We start from the raw sequence: 19,983 nt of genomic DNA, 5'->3' as shown, positions 1-19,983 counted from the left end.
TGCAAAACTGCCAAGGCCATCAGAAGTGCTTGTAAAATGGTATTTGTTCAAGCAAAAATGCATTACTTTGAAACAGATTGGAGGCGGCAAGTTATTTTAACAGGTTTAACTCAATTATTGAAGGATGTCTGTGCCCTTTCCAATAAATATTTTCTGGAGGGAAGGAAATGCTTCTTTCTGCACTTAAATAACAGCAATGTGCATGTCTTCATCAGGACCTGCGAGAACTGCCATCCTGCAAGAGAAAAACCTGCTTCGACAACCTATCCAGTCCAGCATCCTTGCTAGCGCTGCAGACAGAAGGGCAGTCCAGTGTTAGAATCCTACCTTTCACATCCGGCCGATACTGCATTCCATCATCCTTTTTCCCCAATAAGCTTGTGTCGTCGGAGTCTATTTGAGGAAAACCATAAAAAGAACCAAAGATATTTATTGCTTTGTTGTATTATTTCGATACCTGAGAAGGCTACTGAACAGCAAGTAGGTGGTGAAACACTGTATTTTTCATGCAGCTTAAGAAGACAATATTGTCCAGAGTTGCCCTTATGTATTTCTTGCATGTGGGTTAATTTTTGAACTCCAGGAGATGCAGAAAGGGGAAACCAAGCAGCCAAACGTTCCACAGATTTGGTACGTCTCCTTAGACAAGGGGAGTCAAGTGTAGTGAACAAATGTGGTCATGATATCACGTTTTAAGGTTAGTTGTGATACTTTATCTCAGTCCGAAACTAAATCAACCCTCAGCGTATGAGGTGTGATGCCTGGACAACATATGCACTCCTTCCTCTTATTACCATAATACTTTCATTTTCCAAGCATCACAGTTTTGTTCTTTCAAATCCCCTAGGTGCAGAAACAGCCATTAGGGCAAGATTATGTTCAGTCTCCAAAAGGAGGCTATAAAGCCAGAAACATTGAAAACTGCATGGCCTTTCTCTGCAATGTAACAATCTGAAAAAACTCCACCATCTTAAATCTCTCTCTCTCTGTTAATTCTTCCACCTATCTTCTTTTCACGAAGAGGGAACCTTGTGGCTGTGTCAGATAGCCTGGAGGACCCTAGACCGTGAGAACATACCTCTATTCTTTTCCAAGTCTCCTAAGCCATTTTGATAGTAAATGCAGTTTTCATTGTGGAACACTGGGCCTTTATGTGTGGGCACTGAAGTGTACCCAACTGCGTTTTATCCTTGGATATTCGTCTAAGCCCTGAACCACCAGCAAATGTTGTGGGAATGTGAAAGGAAGAGGAGGAGCCTTGCTGCTCTTTGCAGCTTTTGCTGGATGAGTGCTCCAGTGCTCAAACTGCACAGCAGGAGAGCATAGAACCACTAAAGACATCTTTTTGTTAAAAAATAAAGTTCACACAACAGCATGTGCTTCATTCTCAGTGGTGTCACAGACAATACCCAATCTGAGCAATGTTGCCTTTCTAAAAAATGTTAGATCCCTGCAACAGAACCCAGTCTGTCTTGAAAATCACTGGCTGTGGGCAACAAATCATACTTATTATGCAAAAAGAACTTATTGAAAACAGGATTGTGTGTATTCTGCACTTAAAATTGGGGTGGGTGGGTGATCACAATTCTGTGCCAAAACAAGTTTGTGAACTATATAAACTGCACTTTAAGCAGATTTACATGATTTCCCTTCTTTTGCAGACTACTGTATATTCTCCATTTTTAATTTATTCTGCAGTGGGTGGGACAAGACGGTATATAGAGCACAGAAACGCACACACACCAGTTTGATGAAAACTGAACCTCTTAGGCAACTCAATCCTTCGCATCTTTTCTGTGCTTCTGCAAAACCCTAATTCAGAACCCTATTTCTAACTCTTGACGTGAAAAAGCAATTGTACAATTTGCCCTTTCTCAGTCTGCTGGTGGACATTGTTTTCTACTGAAAATAAAATTTGGAGTACCTGAGCAATGTCCAAGGTGTCTGATATCAATCTGTTCTTGTCTCAGGCAAGATGCTTCTCGAACAAAGCATGGGTTGTTATATGAACTTCCGTCAGATGCGCAAACAGGATTAAAACTGTAGCCGCTGCAGTCTATGTTGCAGACGCACCTATTGACACAAACATGCGCTTGGATGAGGACCAATTAATTCAGCAATCTGCATTTTGTACAAGTGGCACACTTGTGTCTGCACACTGCGTATAAAAGGCAACCATAGTCCTCATTAACACAAACTCATACTTCATTTAATAATATTAGTGAGTCAAAGCATCTAAAATGCACCCTTGAACCCACGGCCCCGACAGCGTAGCCCATAATACTCACAGCCACTCTCACTCCTGTGGCCATCCTCCTAGAGATGTCCACTAGTTTGCACTGACATTAGACCACCAGGCTACCTGTGATTTCAAGGCCAACTTGCGGGTCACTTTGGTGATCAGTCGTGCACTAAAGTGATACAGGTGCCAAGGACAGACTTTGGTCATCTTCCATAATATGGCGCCCTGTGCAAGGCCAAAATTTTGTACAAGCACTTCGGATGAGGACTGGACCATGTGAAAAAAGAACATAAGATTTTAGCTGCAGTTCATTCACTTTCAGCTTTGTATTCTTGTCATTAAAAAAGCACCTCTAGACATTCCTATTTCAAACACTGCTGCTATTCAGAGGCAAATAGGACTGGCTCCAGAGGGGTGGGACTACACAGAAAAACCTCTTAGCACGCATGAATTCCTTCTGCGGAATCAGTGCTATCATCTTTCAATGTCTGAGAAATGGTCCATTTAGTAAATGGCCCATTTAGTCTCAGAGTGGCCAATCAGATGTCTGTGGGAAGCATGCAAGCAGATCCTAAGTGCAACAGCACTCTGCCCATGCACAAGTAACTGCAGCCCCATTGATTTCAATGGAACTAAGTGCATCTGGATCATGGGGTTATATTCAGAGCAGATTTGGGGACAAAGTAGGACGTGGGTGGGGAGAGAGAGAAGTCCCGTTATGCAAGTGAAAGTTGTTCTGCTCCCATATTTTTTTAGCTGAATACCAGCCATAATAATTAAACGTAGACTGAAAAATGCAGCTTTTTAAAAAAGAAATGCATCACATTTTTTTTGTCAGGGTGTCAGGGTATCACTAGGCAACAGACAAAAGGTGCCACTAAAAAGCTGCAAATTGTCAATTATTTAGTTTTCTCTTGTATTTTTTTTTCCCATCTAGGGTTGACGGAATCTCTTTCTTGACTCCCAAGTGGCTTTTCCTTATGGGACACCTCAGATCTTGCCGTTGCTGAAAAACCATTACAAAGAAGATACAACAGTATAAATTTCTGTTCCTTCCTATAAGTCAGGAAAAAGTTGTGGTGGTGGTGGTGTTCTTTTAAAGCAAAATAAATAAATAAATTTATTGCTGCAGGGCGGGGGGCGGGGGGAAAGCTGCAGTAACAAAAGCATTCATTCATGCTTTTCAAAACCCTGTCACATTGGTTTGATTATGCTGTTCTGAAAAACAGGATCATGCAATCTGGATTATTTCCTATCGCATTCAGCTAAACCACTAGAAGGCTTTTCAGCAAAGTGTTTCATCTCACAAGCAACAGAGAGTTGCAAAAGAGAAAGCTTATGCATCCAGCATCCTGATGCAGGGGTCAAGAGTGCCTCTAGCCTTGCACAACTTCCGACATTCCCCACCTCCTCAAGAATGCTGAAGACAACTGTATATTGCATCATGGCAGGTACCTGAGACCCATTCAACCATCTTAGAGGGGCACCAAAAACAGGGTTTATTCAGATGCTGCAGTCACCATAGTTATGCAGGCCTACAGCTATGGACAGGCAAAGCAAGGTCTACTCCATTTTCCAGGAAATGGGTTGAGGCCTGGAAGTAATCAGCTTCATAATAAAGATGGCATTATGTAGCATTGTGGGACATCTATGGGAGAAGAAAAAAAAGGCTGAGGAGCAAACACTGCACAAATCCAGAGTTTCTAAGATGGTTGGATGGGGTCTTGTACGCCTCCTTCCAGCAATTCCTGAGCCAAGCTGGTGCCAAACGCATTGCGCTGCTTTCCTTTGGACCACATCAGCAAAGTCGAAAGGGGGGTCTTGTCGTCTGGACAACCCAGGACCTCCATACACACTGCCCAGGCTTGCGCCCCCGGAAGGTGGTTTGACTTCGCACACTCCATTGTTTATCGACACAGACAGAGGCCAACCACAAGCTAGCAGTGAAGGTTCACGATTGCAGAGCATACGGGAGCTCCATATAGGTCTGAGCAGGAAGGTCTGAATAGGGCTGTAACTGCATTTGGTTGGACACAGTTACAGTGTTCCCTGCAATGGTGAGACCTGATTGTACAGGGTTCCTATAAACACATCTGAGCACATGTGTGTACAATCTACTTTCAATCCTTTATCCTCCAAGTGGGAGAAGGGGCCAGGTAAAAAAAAGTAAGGGGACCCTTGACCATTAGGTCCAGTTGCGGACGACTCTGGGGTTGCGCACTCATCTCGCTCTATAGGCTGAGGGAGCCGGCATTTGTCCGCAGACAGCTTCCAGGTCATATGGCCAGCATGACTAAGCTGCTTCTGGCGAACCAGAGCAGCGCACGGAAACACCGTTTACCTTCCCGCCGGAGAGGTACCTATTTATCTACTTGCGCTTTGACGTGCTTTCGAACTGCTAGGTTGGCAGGAACAGGGACCGAGCAACGGGAGCTCACCCCGTCACGGGAATTCGAACCGCCGACCTTCTGATCAGCAAGCCCTAGGCTCTGTGGTTTAGACCACAGCACCACCCGCCAGAGCACATAGTTTTCTGCTCTCTATGGGACATAATTTCAGAACGCCTGGATGGGAAGTTCAGATCAGAAGAATCTTTATTTGCATCAGCCACTAGCCATAGCCATAGCCATAGCCATAGCCATAGCCATAGCCATAGCCATAGCCATAGCCATAGCCAATGCAATGCAATGCAATGCAATGCAATGCAATGCAATAAAATAAAATAAAATAAAATAAAATAAAATAAAATAAAATAAAATAAAAGTACTGAAGACAGAGGTAAAAACTTAACTATACAAAATACATTTTGGAGGTTTACATCAATAATCAAATAATAGATCTTATTCTAATTGCCCCCGCCATAAACCTTGCAGTTTTTGCTGTCACCTGATCATCATGATCTGCTATAAGAAAGGACACAGTAGCAATGGTTGAGCGACCTAGTATGGACAGTAGTAGAGGGGTAATAATCTCACTCCTCAAATCTTTATAAAGAGTGCAGGCTAGTAGCACATGAACAACTGATTCAATACTACCATCTCCACATGGACATAACCATTTTTCCAGTGGAATTTTCCTGGGTGGGAAGCATTAATGACATGAATGTTTGCGTATTATATACATAATTGAAGAGGGAGATGCAACATCAAGCTATGGAGTACTGATTTCTTACCTAACTTGAAAACATTCTTTTGGTGGGGTCAGTAGAGGCCAGATAAATGATCTAGGGTCATATCTAGCCAGCAGCCAGCCAGCTGAATGTCCCTGGTCTAAACTATCAGAGTGGAGTGTATTGGTCTGGACTGATACTGCTCCAAGGGAACATCAGAATCCATATTTGCTCTCCAAGGATTTGCAACTCACGGATCAGGAATTGGTTAAGTTGCAGGCAGCAAGAGTAGGAATAAATGGGCAGTTCTGTGAAGAGTAAAGAAGCTTTGGCAAACCCCTCCCTTTATTATCCCCACAGGAAGAGTTTTGCCAAATCTTCTGGTGCTGTTCAATGCTGAGGAAATGGGTTTAATGAGCACTGGCTACATATACACAAAACATTGAAAGCAACCTGCCAAAGAATCCTGGAAGTTATAGTTTGTTGAGGATGCTGGGAACTGTAGCTCTGTGAGGGGTAAACTAAAGTTCCCAGAATTCGGATGCGTGTGCTTTAAATGTATGATATGTAGGAAGTCTGAGTTGCTGTGGGAGTCAATAAGTGGTGGGGCAAATTTTGCTCACCATTCAGTCCTTACTCAGTTGAAAAGACAGCTGCCCACCCTCCAATTAAATATTAGTTGCTGACACAGGTGCTGAAGAAAAAAACCTGAGCTAGATTTGACAGATGTAGCTTTCCCTCTGTAAAGATCAAAAGCCACATATCGCAACGGTGTCAAGTGGAATTTCCACAGCAGGCTATCCTAAAACCACGGTGGCTTGTGACTAGAATATTAGCTTCTTCCTCTCAGTAGGAAACCAAAGTCGCCTTGAGAGAGGTGATGTTCCATCCCAAGGGTTGCCATGGATACGTCCAGTCACAAGCTTCCAGCTGTGGCGTTCAACCCTGTCAGTGTCAGTTAAGGGTAATTTAAAACAACAGGTCACTAAGCAAAGTGGCACAATTTGTTCAAATGCCCATTTGCAGGGGGTCACTCTGGCTAAGCATGGAAGAAGGTCCATTGCTCGACTTCATGGACCTCGGCAGAGAAACATGTAGCTTAAGAAGAAGAATAACTCTCAGGAAACATATTTATTCGTGACATTTGTACTCTTCCTTAACCTCCTAGGAGTTTGAGACAAGAGTCAATCCTTCTAATTAATCCTCACAACAATCTCGTAAGGTAAATTCAGCTGAAAGGGGATTAGGTGACTGAAGGTCACTCACTCAGCTTCATTACTGAAGGGTCATTGAAGTTCAGGTTGACCATTTCTGGATAAGGTCCCACAGCCCTCTGTCAGTCAGAGGGGAAAGCTACATTCCACACATGGTACTTCTAGTTCTAACAAACTGGGTGCATATTGAAATGTTTAGCTCTGACAACGCTTATCAACTTGTTTTGTGGGTAGAAGTCTTGGTAACTTGACACCCTCACCTCCTAATGGATTAACACCATCAAAGCTCACAGCACCCTTCCATCCCTTCGGCAGGAAATAGCTATGTGAGAGGATCTCTAAACAGATGCCAGCATGAGTCAAATCCTTGGGTTTCTGGGGCATCCCAAAATATGTGAGCGTTTCCCAAATGACCAGAGAAATCTATGGCCTAGTTCACATACAAACATGCATGCATTGATGACTGCCCTCTGGTATATCTAGTGGGATTTCTGGATTCCACCCCTTCACCACCCTTTGAACAAGACTCCCATGCCATATCACATCGCAAGCTTCTTTTGCAAGCCTCCTCATTTTCAAGAATGATCTTATTAGCCGACATTGGGATGTGTGTGTGTGTGTGTGTGTGTGTGTTGATGTTTGAGAAACACAAAGCCCAAAGAGACCTTTCACGTGTGGGATTGTTTGCACAGTTCATTGGAGCAGAGCCATTTGTTTGGCTTTTGTATATGTCAGGCATTGCACTTTTTGCTTCTGTAACCAAGCCAACACTCTACATAAGAACATCCAGAGACCCTCACAAAACTTAACATATTTACATTGGTGTTCAGGAGAGCTGTAGGAAGATGTGATGCCACTGTTCTTGGCACAGCTGGGTTTTTTAAAAATATAGATGCAGAAAGCAAACCAAATCCCAGTGGCTCTTAAGTTCCAGTAACACTTTAGCAAGTCTATATCAAGTGGCATTTGTTTCAGTGATTAAAAAAATCTAGATCATTATCTGCTCAGTCTGTGATAATGTTAATCATATTTTGAAAAACCTCCTTGCACTTGAAAAATAGCAAATCAAATATCTTAGACAATTTTAGGGCATGCCTGGAAAATAACATGTGTCAAAGCAAAACAGGGAAGCACCTGATTTACTGTAATACTTTGCTAGGAAACCTAATTCTTAGGATACACTTCTGTACACATTTAAAGATTTTGTCGCTCTAGTCATGAAATAGCTCCTCCCAAAACCTCTACTTACATCGAGGAGGAAGAATTCAATGCAGGTAAGGGAAGAGCAAAATGCTCAGACCTTATTTGTAAGTTTCTTCCTATGCTGCTCTGCAGAACACTGAAAGGACCAGAAGGATGGGAGTCAATGGCATGCTTGCATCCTATGCTGTTGTTATACTGCCAAAATAACCACATAACCACATAACTACCAGCCTCATCCACATGTTCCTTCAAATGTAATTATAGTTGTGTAGCAGCAGCTACATGACTGCTGGCAATGTTTGAATAAAGTTTCTGTTAACTACGCTTGAAGATCTCTAGATCAGGAGAAGTAGGATTAAGTGCACCTAGTTATGTGTGCGTAACCACACAAATTACTAGTACTTCCCTACAGCTCCAAACCCATGTCTGAAACGTAACTCTATGTACGTTTGGAAAAACAAAGCTGGCAGGAGACAGTTGTAGATAAATACCAATTAATGAGCAAAGCTTCTCTACTGCAAACTGCACCCTCTCCACCCCAATTTGAACAGGACAAGCAGGAGCTGACCTCTGGGCACATGTTACGGTTGAATTATGGTCGGGAAGGCTGAATTTATTGATCTGAAATGACTAGCCACGCCATTGGTAGCAGACAAAGCTACATTACTTTATTTGCTGGCAATATTTCTCTCCCGATTTCTCTTTCCTGTTTTCATTATCAAACTCCACTTGGAAAAACTCACACCTCTGCTATCCCTAAATCCAAAATTCATAGTGTGGCCCAAGGACAGCTGTCCGGTTGTGGTACATGCTATGGTTGGAATTGTTATGCAGGTTGATGTGGGCATGCAGCTGGAGGGGAAGGGTTCTGTTGGATTGCACCCAAAATAAATGTTAGGAAAACCAGATCATCACTCTCATAATACTGAAAATAATGCAATCCAACAGTGGGTCCAACGGTCAAGAAGGTGGTTTCTGCATGTGCTGTAGAGGGAAGTGAGGGGCAGATGGGGCTCGTCCACCTGGGAAGGTAGCCCATCTAGAAGGACAGCTCTGATCCTAAGCCTCTGCTGCCTTGCAAAAAAAGCTGATGAGTAAACCCTACACAAATCCAGAGTGGAATCTCTAAGACTGTTGGATGGCCCCTCGCAAAACTCTTCCTGGCAACTCCTGCAGCCAAGTTGGTGCCAAATGTATTGCTCTGCTTTCATTTGGACCACATCAATGAGTCCGAGAGAGGGGTGCTTGTCTTCTGGGCAGCCCAGGACCTCCATATACACTGCCCAGGCTTGTGCCCCAGGGAGGTGACTTTGATGCTAATAATGCAGAAGTTTGACTTCACCCCTGGAGGTATACTCCATTGTCTCTCAAGACAGATGCATGCCAACAATAATAAGGGAGATTTTTTTTAAGAAATACACATTATCAAGATGCTTCTTCTGTGTTTTTGGAGGATCTTGATGGAAGTTATTTCCTTTCTCCCACGTTATCATTTATTTATTTATGAAATAAAAGAAACAGGGATGAATTATAATTTAGAGATATTTTCTCAGCAGGAATTGTTCACATATTTATATGCAGGAATGTCACATACTGTACTAATTTGAATCTATCCAAATGTTAATTTTCCAGCCGTGCTGTGCAGCTCATGACAACCACCTGCTCAAAATTCACATCTTTCTCTTAATCAGCCCAATAAACATTAAAAGAAAGCACCAAAAGGAAAAAAAATCTGCCGAGATAATAGAAGTGATAAAGTTGTGTATATTTCTGTGCTGAATGTAATGTGCTGTGGTACCTCTGACAGTCTAATTACAGAATACTGCTTAGAATGAAAAATGCAAGTTTGCAACCTTTTCTAAGGATGCTTTTAAACCCAGAATGCAGAGCTGAGGCTGCTCCACCATAATGGCTGCATGCCTCAACAGACTATGGGAAAGCATATGTTCTCTAAATATAGGTGAACATTTGAGTTTTGCATTGCTGGAATAAAGTGTACCGTTCAAAGGTAAGTAACACAGCCATTTCCCGCATCCACTTTGACCTATGAACCCCCCTCCCCCAAGTTGTCTCAAGGACGTATGGCCATGCAGCTACAAATGGCTCCCCCAACACACCGCCGGCTAAGAGTCACTTTCCCCCTTATGTGTGATGTTCTGTTGTGTTGTTGTGTTTCTGTGTTTTATGTTGGAAGCTGCCCAGAGTGGCTCGGACAACGCAGTCAGATGGATGGGATACAACAAATACATCGTCTACATCCTCCTCCGCCTCATCATCATCATCATTACTTACCCAACATTTTCTGCATCTTCATCACACTCAGCCCTATACTTGCAAACGCCACACTTGGAATGTTTTCTTTGAACTTCAGTTCCAGATCCTTCATATTCTAGAGCAAGATCAAGTCAACACAAAGTATTGTTTAATTAAATAAAAATAAAACAACAACAACAGAGAACACATTTTCATATTATTGACACTTTCCCTTGAAAGCGGCTTGCATGGAGACATCCTGTTTCATCCTTTAAAGGTATCCTATGAGACTGAGACATGGCAACTAACCCACAGCCAGCCCGGTGAGCCTCATGACCCAACTGGGGGGGCTGACCCCACACCTTTCTACCCAATTGCTCTTTCCTCTATATTACACCAGCTCACAACATTAGCTAAAAGATTTGTATACTCAAACTCTTTGCCACTGGAGATAAAAAAAACCTGCATGCTGGTACACAGCAGATGCAATTTACTCTACGGTAGCTACCTAATCTAAATATCTGAATTTGCTGCCGTTCCGAATGGCAAAATGGAAATGTTTCACATGCATATATTACTGCAAATTGATCGTTATACTGAAGTTTTCCTCTGCAGTCAAATATCCAAGAATACAATGGATGCCAGGTTGTTATTATCCAAAAGCAGCAAGTGCTTTTGCTTTATAAACCAGGGGTTGAGGACAGAACTAAGCTTGGGCATGCTGAATGAAACCACAAACACCTGAGAAGTTCTTTATGCAGAAAGCACCTTGCAAATGCCAGATTTACACCAGCACAAGCATGACTGATAAAAACTGGTTTTCAGTGTTTGAAATATTTATCACTACCATTGTTAAACATCTTTGAGTGCTCAAAATGTTTCACATAAATTATCTTACAATACTTACAGCAATTTTGTAAAGTAGGCAACTGTCATTATTCCCATGTTACTCTTTTTTTTTTTTTTAAGTTATTTATTTGTAACATTTATATTCTGCCTTTTCTGCAATGAGCTCAAGTTGGCAAACCTGAAACTGCGGCTTGTCTGAAGTCACTTAAGTGAGTTTGTGGCAATGGCACATTTTTGAATTGGCATCTTCCACATTTGCCACTCTTGGCCACTGTACTACACCAGCTCCCCTATACATTATTCTGAGGCAGTGATCACATGTCACACTAAACCATGGTTTAAATTGTACTGGAATGTGCATGGGCTGCAGCGAGCCTCTGACTTGTGTGTGTCCTCTCTCCTCTCAAGTATCTAAAAGGAGGAATTCAGAAGCTTTTGCAGTAGCTCATTGGTACAGCCACAGAGGAAAGCCTACAGTTCACTGGTAGACCATCTGCTTTGCATGCAGAATGTCCCAGGATAAATCTCCAGACCCCTGCCTTGGAAATGTGGCATTTCAGGTCAACATAGACAATATTGAGCTATATGGACCAATGCTCTGATTCAGTACAAAGCACAGCTTCCATATTTAGTTTACCACAGTTTGCTGTTTCGTCTGGATCCAGAATTGTGGTTAACCCTAACTATGGTTGGTTTCAGCCAGTCAGCTTCAGAATCCACAATTGGAAGTCAGCTTACTTGAAACTAAAAGCAGTTAATATTAGCCACATTTTTGTCATATGAGACAAAAAAACAAAGTATAAAAGCGAAAAGCAAGCACCTGAGCCCAAGATGCACTGTGGCTCATTCCTGCTCATGTAAAGGTAAAGGGACCCCTGACCATTAGGTCCAGTCGTGGATGACACTGGGGTTGCGATGCTCATCTCGCTCTATAGGCCAAGGAGCCGGCGTTTGTCCACAGACAGCTTCCGGGTCATGTGGCTAGCATGACTAAGCCGCCTCTGGCGAACCAGAGCAGCGCACAAAAACGCCATTTACCTTCCCGCCGGACCGGTAACTATATCTACTTGCACTTTGACGTGCTTTCGAACTGCTAGGTTGGCAGGAACAGGGACCGAACTACGGGAGCTCACCCTGTCACAGGGATTCAAACTGCCGACCTTCTGATCGGCAAGTCCAAGAGGCTCAGTGGTTTAGACCACAGTGCCACCTGTGTCCCCCTGCTCATGTACATCACACTAAATTAGCAGGATGTACAAATCTGGCCAGTTGTATCACTGGTTCAGATTCAAAAAATAATAATAATAGAATTATACAACTCATGTGGCGGACACAGTGGAAAAGGTACAATTTAAAATTTGTATATATGCTTAGAATTATACCAATCCCAACCTGTAACTGCTACAATCAACTGTTGTGCGTAACAGACAGATGGCAGTTAGCTGAATAGTGCATACTGATTATCAATTTATTAATTACTAAAAGCAATCTGCCAGGGACTTTAATCACCATCATACTTTAAAAACCGAATTTTGGAAAGAGGGACTCTGAAACAAATTATTTCAATAATAATTAACATGACGATCTGTATTGCAAGCATGCCATTTCCCTAGCTTGAAAGCCGAGACTAATCAATTGCCATCTGTCCACAATTAAATATGGGGGTGTTTTTTTAAAAAAAGGTGCCTAATTTAAACTTTGTTTAGGTAAACAAGCACTCACTGTGGTTAGTGTTAAACAAAAAGAATAAGAAATGAAACTGCATGGCAATTAGCCATTACTCCATTGAGGACGCACTGAACAGGTTGCTTCCTGGAGAGTCATCCTCTCTTAACAGCCCTGCAGCTGTGAAAGAGGCTTCTGTCCCATCATGCACACTCCTTCAGCCTGCTGGGAGGAGAGATGCGCAATTGGACTAGGATGATTCTCTGAGGTCATCTGTAACATTTAATGCACTGTGTTCCTTGTTGTTCTGTGTTTGGGAGAAGTCTGATCAATATAGGTTAGCTGTGATCAGTCTTGGCTAAGTCTGATCAATAGACGTTACAGTAGAGGTGAGCAGTCTTGGTTAAATCTGATCAATCTAGACATTACTTGTGGCTGGTCCTTCCTCAGGATTGCAACATATGGCTTTGAAGCTGCCTCCTGCCCCATAATTTTTGGAGCATTTTAGAGTTCCTGGGCAATACCAGCTGGGCTGATTCTGATGATCTAACTCCACAGGAGATAAACTCTTGCCACAGTGACGTGAGGTGCTGCCCCGCACTTCCTTACCGTGACCAGCGTGCCTGAAAATAGCTATGGTAAGACTGGAGATAACAACTCCTGGCTAAAGGGCTGGGAAGAGTGCCAATCAAATGACTGCCAGTGAGAAGAAAAACTCCCATGTTGTCCCATGGAGACAAGAGTTTAGTAGGGGCTCACTCTCTCCCATCATACCTCACTTGCCTAGAGCTAGAAGATTAGCTGTGTACTCCAGCCATGTTCTACGTAACTGTCCTGATATTGAGGAGGATTTTTGGCATTCCTTCCCATGTGGTAGCGGTAAGGAACCTGCCAGTGCCTAGTTGATGAGTCTGGGCATTCAGGGACTCTCGTCACTCCCAAGGTGACAAAAAGCACTACAGCAGAGTGCTACACCTTCTATCTCCACAAACATTTCAGAGGCACTAGCTATAAACCAGAGCATGGCCTGGTCACGCCATCAACTATGGAAAGCAAAGAATTAAAGGAGCAATCCACCCCACAGTAGTGTGACTGCTCAGGCAATGCTGAAGGCACTCACTCACCTGATCACAACAACAGCAAACACTAGCATGACACCTGGCTAGTGAGCTACTACAGAGTGCACCCATAAACAAAGATTCGCAGTTTTGCAGGCCATTTGGATTGCCAACAGGACAAGTTTACATGTCAGGCGTAAGGCCCACTGAGCTTAGTAGGGGTTGACTCCCAGGAAGGGGGTAGAAAATTGAAGCCCAGGTAAAACTAAAACCTTCATCCAAGGATCATGGGGCAGTTTACAATATAAAAACACCAAATACATAAAATTGTAACAAGCAAAACAATACCCTATACTACAGGCACGCAATTTAAAAGACCACAAATTGTTTCATTGTGGTTTTTAAGGAACAAGAAGACATATCCAGGTAAGAAACGGCTGCAGGAAAACCCAGACACACACAATAATCATTCATACCTTCCTTAGAAATATATGAACTGACAGCTTAAACTGAGTTAAAGTATCAGTCCATTCTAGCCTATTGTCTTCTATAGCTGGCAGGGGCTCTCTGAGGACTCAGCTTTCCCAGCTGTGCAAGCCAAGGTCTATTTTAAATGTAGATACTCTGATTAAAGTCATGCAACACATTCACTATTCCGCTGAGCTGTGGGCTCTCCCAAAACAAAACAACCTAAGAAGTTAATTTGCTCTCTCATCCAACAAAAGTTGAAATTCCATCCATTAGCGCAATACAGAGTTAAGAGGTAAAGGTAAAAGTAAAGGGACCCCTGACCATTAGGTCCAGTCATGACCGACTCTGGAGCTGCGGCACTCATCTCGCTTTATTGGCCGAGGGAGCCAGCATACAGCTTCCGGGTCATGTGGCCAGCATGACTAAGCCGCTTCTGGCGAACCAGAGCAGCGCACGGAAATGCCGTTTACCTTCCCGCCAGAGCGGTACCTATTTATCTACTTGCACTTTTGACGTGCTTTCGAACTGCTAGAATGGCAGGAGCAGGGACTGAGCAACGGGAGCTCACCCTGTCACGGGGATTCGAACTGCCGACCTTCTGATCGGCAAGCCCTAGGCTCTGTGGTTTAACCCACAGCGTAACACTGATTTATAGCTGATGTTTTTCTCATTTGTGCAATAATTGCACCAGGGGCAAAATGCCCGCTGCTGCCCCTGTGATGGGGTGGTGGGCAAACCCTCTAAGGACAAATCTCCACTGGCTGTGCGGGAGAGGTATCTTTTCCAGATCTCCCCCTCCTGCCCCTGGCAGCAGGGCTTTGCATTGACTCCTCCCTTCATTAGAAGCCAGTGCAAAGCCCCCCACCCAAACAGTGGGCAAAGCTGAGAGGCAGAACGCTTCCCCTCTTGCAGGAGGGAGGTATTCCACAGAGGTTTGCCACTGACTCCTCTACCCCTAAAGGCTGGGGAAACCAGCTGTTAACTGGGCAGTGGAACAGGGGTGCTGCCCCTTGGGTGGGTACCACCTGAGGCAGTTGCCTCACCCTACCTAATGGGGGGGCTTTTTAGTGCACATATTGGTGCATCACTGATAGAAAAACAAATGGCAGAATCCAGTAAAAGTTATGAAACTTTGATTTTAATGGGAATAATTTAAGCAGATGCTTAATCTCCCATTGAACAATGCTTAATTTTGGCTATTGAATGACATAACTTTTTGAAAAAAAGTTAAGGCTCCTGACTTGTATTTTTCAAGGAAATGGTTGAATTGTTCACAAACTTTTCAGAAATCACCTTTTGCCAAGGAAAAGCAATATATGTAGTTGTGTTTTTCTGCAGTACGTGTAAACATTTCCAGCTAGGATCCTGCATTCACACAAAAGAACAAAAATATCAGCAATACTCACCCCCTTCTCCTGATCCAGAACCATTATCTGAAAAGAAAAAAATAGAATTATCTGGGACTGAATTTTGTAATTTTAATTTTCCTTATTTAAAAGCTTTTATAAACAGCTTGATTGTATTGAATGGGCAAGACCAATTGAATGGAGAGGAATAACAAGCAGCACTGGGAGGCAGGGAAGATAAACTGGTGTGACTAAATACCCTTCAGGTTCACAGTTCTTACCCTGTTCCCACTCCTATATGATAAAGTGTTTTCTTGGTGAGAAAAATCCCATCAGCAGCCTGATCCACAAAGGCCAGGAGCGTTATTACAAGATGCTCCAGGTTGTTGAGTGCTGGATTCCACAAGGCCCATAGTATCCATAGGCAATTACCCCCCGGACTCTGTACTTCTTCTGCCTGCTTGGACTGCCAATCAAAGCCTTATGTAAACAGCTACAGGGATCTAGAGCCCAGGCCAGCAAATTATTTAATAGGGATGCTGTCTGAATCAGCCAAGTGCAAAGAGGGGTCAACCAGCACTGGCTTTACCCACCTGAAGCAAGACGCAAGGGGTTCTTCAATGTCTTCCTCTCTGATTTGGCAGAGTCTCTCCCTTTACTTACCCTAGCTGCTCATTCCAATTTCCCTGCATCTACCCACCTCACAGAAGACAGCAACCAAAATGCATACAGGAAGGAGTCCGACAGCACCTAAACTACTCTTTTTGCCTAGGTCTCGGCCTGGGAAAAAGAGGCTTAGGAGTATGAAGTGGTACAGCAGAAGATGTCTGAAGAGGGTCAAGAGGCAAACAAGACTAAAGGAGACAGTATGTAGGCATTTCTATGTGGCCACCGTACATTTAATGCCATCAAATAAGAAACTTCATTTCATGTGTGTATGTCTGAGTTCAGTTCCCTAACACAACCTTCCCCAGTCGGGTGTCCTTTAGATGTTGTTGCAGTACAACTCCCATCATTCTTGGTCACTCTCTATGCTGGCTATGGGTGATGGAGTTGAGATTCCCAACATTTTTAGGACTCACCCTGTTCTTTGGACTGTAAATGGTTTTAACTGGTTTTAATATAGTAATTCTATATCGTTGTAACTTAGGGTGAAGGACAAATCTGAAGACAGAAAACAACATCTGGTTGAAGAAGATTGCCCTTACATATGGCCCAGAAGGACATATATAGCCTTAATGATGGCCCAATCAGTGGTGAAGGATACATTAACTCATAATGGGATAAGTGGGGGAATCCCAACTGGACAATAAAATGGCGGCCATCAATCTCCTTACTCCTTTTAGAGCCACAGCCATGACTTGATGGATGTAACCCAATGAAGAGATGGCAGATCACTTAGCTCCCCTGCTGAATTTCTTCCTGCCTTCCTCCCACGTATTCCTTTCCTCAAATTCTCAGTCCTGATCCTCCCTCATCCCCTGCAATTTCCCCTCCTCTGAATGCAGGGCAGAGCATGCCAAGAAGGAGTTGCTTACAGTGACTTTAAAATGAGGCAGTTTCTTGCAAAGAATAATAGAGACATCATGGCCAATCCATTACAGAGTCAGAAAACGCAGCATGAAAAGAAAAAGTTCTACATTTGAAGAGCAGTTCACATCAAGCAACTTAACTGGCTGCACACAACGACAACAAAGCACTTCCTACGTTGCCTTGCCTTTCAGAATTACAAGATTTAGACATGTCTGGTGAATTGGTTTTAACCTTAGTCATCTTATGATGGTCTGAGTAAGTATTAAGGCACTAAATTTTCTGGAAACTATGTGATTTCCTTCTGTCCTCCTCTCCTATTCTTCCTCATTCTAAAACAATGAAAATAAAACAGCAGAGCTGGTGAGAGGGGAACAGACTCAGGACCTTGAATGAGAACTATTGATTGCAGAATACAGAACATGCCTCCAGGGTAGATGCGCAATGGAAAATGCTGGTATGTATTAACCCAAAGTGCCACAAACGCAAACATGAGTCAATTCCAACTTTTCTTTGGGGAGTCAATGAAAATGGGGCGGGGGATGTCTTCAGTTTGTGATTTACTTAAGATTAAATTCTTATCAATTTCATTTTGAAAAGTGAGTAAAATACAGGGAAATAAACTGTGGGTCCCCTGCCCCTTTTGTTTGTACCAGGCTTGTTGTATCAAATAGTAATGGGGAGTCTAGAAAGCAGTTTTTATGCTTGTCTTTTTCTGTCTTTGGTACCTTACATCGTGCTAGCTTGGGGATTGCTTAAGACTCGTCATTTCCACGGGTTAAATGCTCAAGCATTAGAGACATACTGTCACCCCTCCCCTCCCCCAACCTAAATGCTGAGGGTGGTTTCTTCCTAAGAGCTCCTAAAGAACTCAAATGTGAAACGTCTTATCTTCTAACAAAAATATTTAACCTGTCCCAAGGAATGGCATCTATAGAAAAGGACTGGAAAGGGGTCAATGTAACAGTATTTTTAAAAAGGGATTTCATACCCTCCAACATTTCTCCGATGAAAATAGTGACTTCTCATTCCATAATGATTATTTTACTGTTTATACCCTACATATCTTACTGGGGTGCCCCACCCACTCTGGGCAGCTTCCAACATATGTAATAAACATAATAAAACATTAAACATTTTTTAAAAACCCTCCCCTATACAAGATTGCCTTCAATTGGTTAGGGGGCCGGATAACTCCAACATTTCTCCAGTGAAAACAGGGACAACCTAAGTAAAAGTGGGAAATTCCGGCATCAAATCAGAAACTGGGATGGCATCTCTAAATCAGGGACATCCCTGGAAAATAGGATACTTAGAGAGTCTTGGATTTATGGAAGATCTAAGAAACTACAGGCCTGTTAGCTTAAGGTCTGTGCTGAGTAAATTGGTGAAAAGCATTACTAAATATAAAATTATCATGCATATAGAAGAACAACATAGAAAGCCAGTGTGGGGTACAGCAGAAAGGAAGGTGTCTGCACAATCCAATTAAGCATTTTCCATATATAAAAGTCTCTGTAAGCTAGAGCCTTGCCTTAAAAAGAGAATGAACTGTCCACAGTCAGGATCAAAAGGCTACCATGGTCCACAATGCTTTCGGGTGGGTTAAAGATGATGTTCCTACTCAGGAAGTAACTCTGTGTTTGGTCGGTTCCACTGCAGATTGTGGCTAGTGGAAGCACATTATGGAATGCCCCCTCCCCAATAATTTTATGTACACAGAAGCTAGGTGTCAGATGAAAGATATTTCTGCCTAGCCTTTATCCTGATTCTTTGCACCACTTTAGTCTTCTTCCCATTGCTTTTATATCTCCACCGCCTGTTTAAAGCCCACTGTGTCTGCCGGCAATTACCCTAAAGTCACAAGTGTCCTCAGGAGGGTTGCTACCTAATTGCCCAGAGCGGTGCAGCCTCAGATGGAGCCTTAAACTGTTACTTGGCAGGATACAAACAGTAGCTGATCATTCTTTCATGCAAATCTTGGCAAAATGTTCCAAAAAATTCACTCTGAATGCTTAAAGCACAGTAGCTTGCTGTTCAGTTGCAGGAAGTGCAGGCCATGTTAGGTCAAGCGTAAGCTCTTCCCATAATACCCAAGGCCATTTCACACACACTACGCAGCAACGTACCTGGGTTAGTCTCTGAGAAGCATACCTGTATGATATGTCTTTTCAAAGCGTTTTATTGCGTTCTTTTTTCTAGATGTGCACTTGGGGGGAAATCTTAGACATATGCCTTTTAAATATATTATGTGAAGAGACCTTCATCTACACACCCTGCCTTTATCATGCCTAAAAACTGTTTCTGCACCAAGGAGAGATAACTATATTAGTTTACAGGTATATGGGTTAAGTCAGCAATGAGATGTCTGCCTCAAGAGAGAGGGAAGGCTGAAGACTTCCGGTCGGCGCCAGCGTTTAATGGCGGTCCTCGCTTCGAGCTCCGGAGGAGGACTGCTCCGCGAGTTTGGGTCTGACCCGCTACGGCGAGCGGGGGACCCCTAAAATCACAGGCGCTGAAGCCTGTGAACAAGGAGACTCGGTGGGCACCTTTTGCGCCCCCCGGTACTGTGAAAGAGCCTTTTTAAAGGCTACGGAGCGGCATCGGGGGTGAGCGCGGTGCTGAGAGTCGCAACCCAGCCCGTGGAGTGAAGCCGCGTCGCCATGAACGGAGAGCGCCGATTCCTTCCTGAACCAGAAATTCGACTGTAAACCCCGTGAGTAAGACGGAGGGACTGAACGGGACATTTAAATTTAAATCCTGAAATTTGGCTGAAAATGGGAAAGGCATAAATTAAGGAAGTCTGCCTCCCCGATCTGCATGGCAATTAAAGCAACGAAAGAGTAAAGCTGCATTTGAAAGAAAATTATCTTTGAGCTGTCAAACCTGACATTTGACTTAAACTTCCCCCCAGTAAGCAGGAGAAGGGGGGAAGATAACTGGACACTGTTAATCTGCCTGAAATTAACTGAGGAAAAAAACATCTTCCACTGCCAAATCCCCAGGACGGACTGCCTGAGTAAGGCACCGGGAAAGTGAACTG

The 19,983-nt window shown here is 43.3% G+C and overlaps 2 protein-coding genes across 4 annotated transcripts in view; one reads left to right on the top strand and one right to left on the bottom strand.

The window, feature by feature from the left end:
- The window catches only part of TMEFF1 (transmembrane protein with EGF like and two follistatin like domains 1), a gene marked incomplete at its 5' end in the record, with an annotated part of 103,558 nt that overhangs the window by 12,566 nt on the left and 71,009 nt on the right, over positions 1 to 19,983 (bottom strand). For 2 of the 3 annotated variants that reach the window (XM_081014934.1, XM_081014935.1), the window contains 5 exons: positions 328 to 393; positions 1,925 to 2,073; positions 7,815 to 7,904; positions 10,061 to 10,157; positions 15,471 to 15,497. In XM_081014934.1, coding sequence (XP_080871060.1) covers positions 328 to 393; positions 1,925 to 2,073; positions 7,815 to 7,904; positions 10,061 to 10,157; positions 15,471 to 15,497 — 429 coding nt within the window. The remainder of the gene's footprint in view (positions 1 to 327; positions 394 to 1,924; positions 2,074 to 7,814; positions 7,905 to 10,060; positions 10,158 to 15,470; positions 15,498 to 19,983) is intronic. The other variant, XM_081014933.1, reaches the window with a different exon arrangement.
- Positions 4,517 to 19,983, top strand: part of ABITRAM (actin binding transcription modulator) — a 113,173-nt gene continuing 97,706 nt past the window's right edge. The window contains exon 1 of the mRNA XM_081015064.1: positions 4,517 to 4,598. Coding sequence (XP_080871190.1) covers positions 4,523 to 4,598 — 76 coding nt within the window. The 5' untranslated portion in view covers positions 4,517 to 4,522. The remainder of the gene's footprint in view (positions 4,599 to 19,983) is intronic.

This window comes from Podarcis pityusensis (genome assembly GCF_964106645.2).
Source record: "Podarcis pityusensis genome assembly, chromosome: 7".
Classification (NCBI taxonomy): Eukaryota; Metazoa; Chordata; class Lepidosauria; order Squamata; family Lacertidae; genus Podarcis; species Podarcis pityusensis.
The sequence above is the reverse complement of the archived record's forward strand: the minus strand, read 5'-3'. Positions and strand labels throughout refer to the sequence as shown.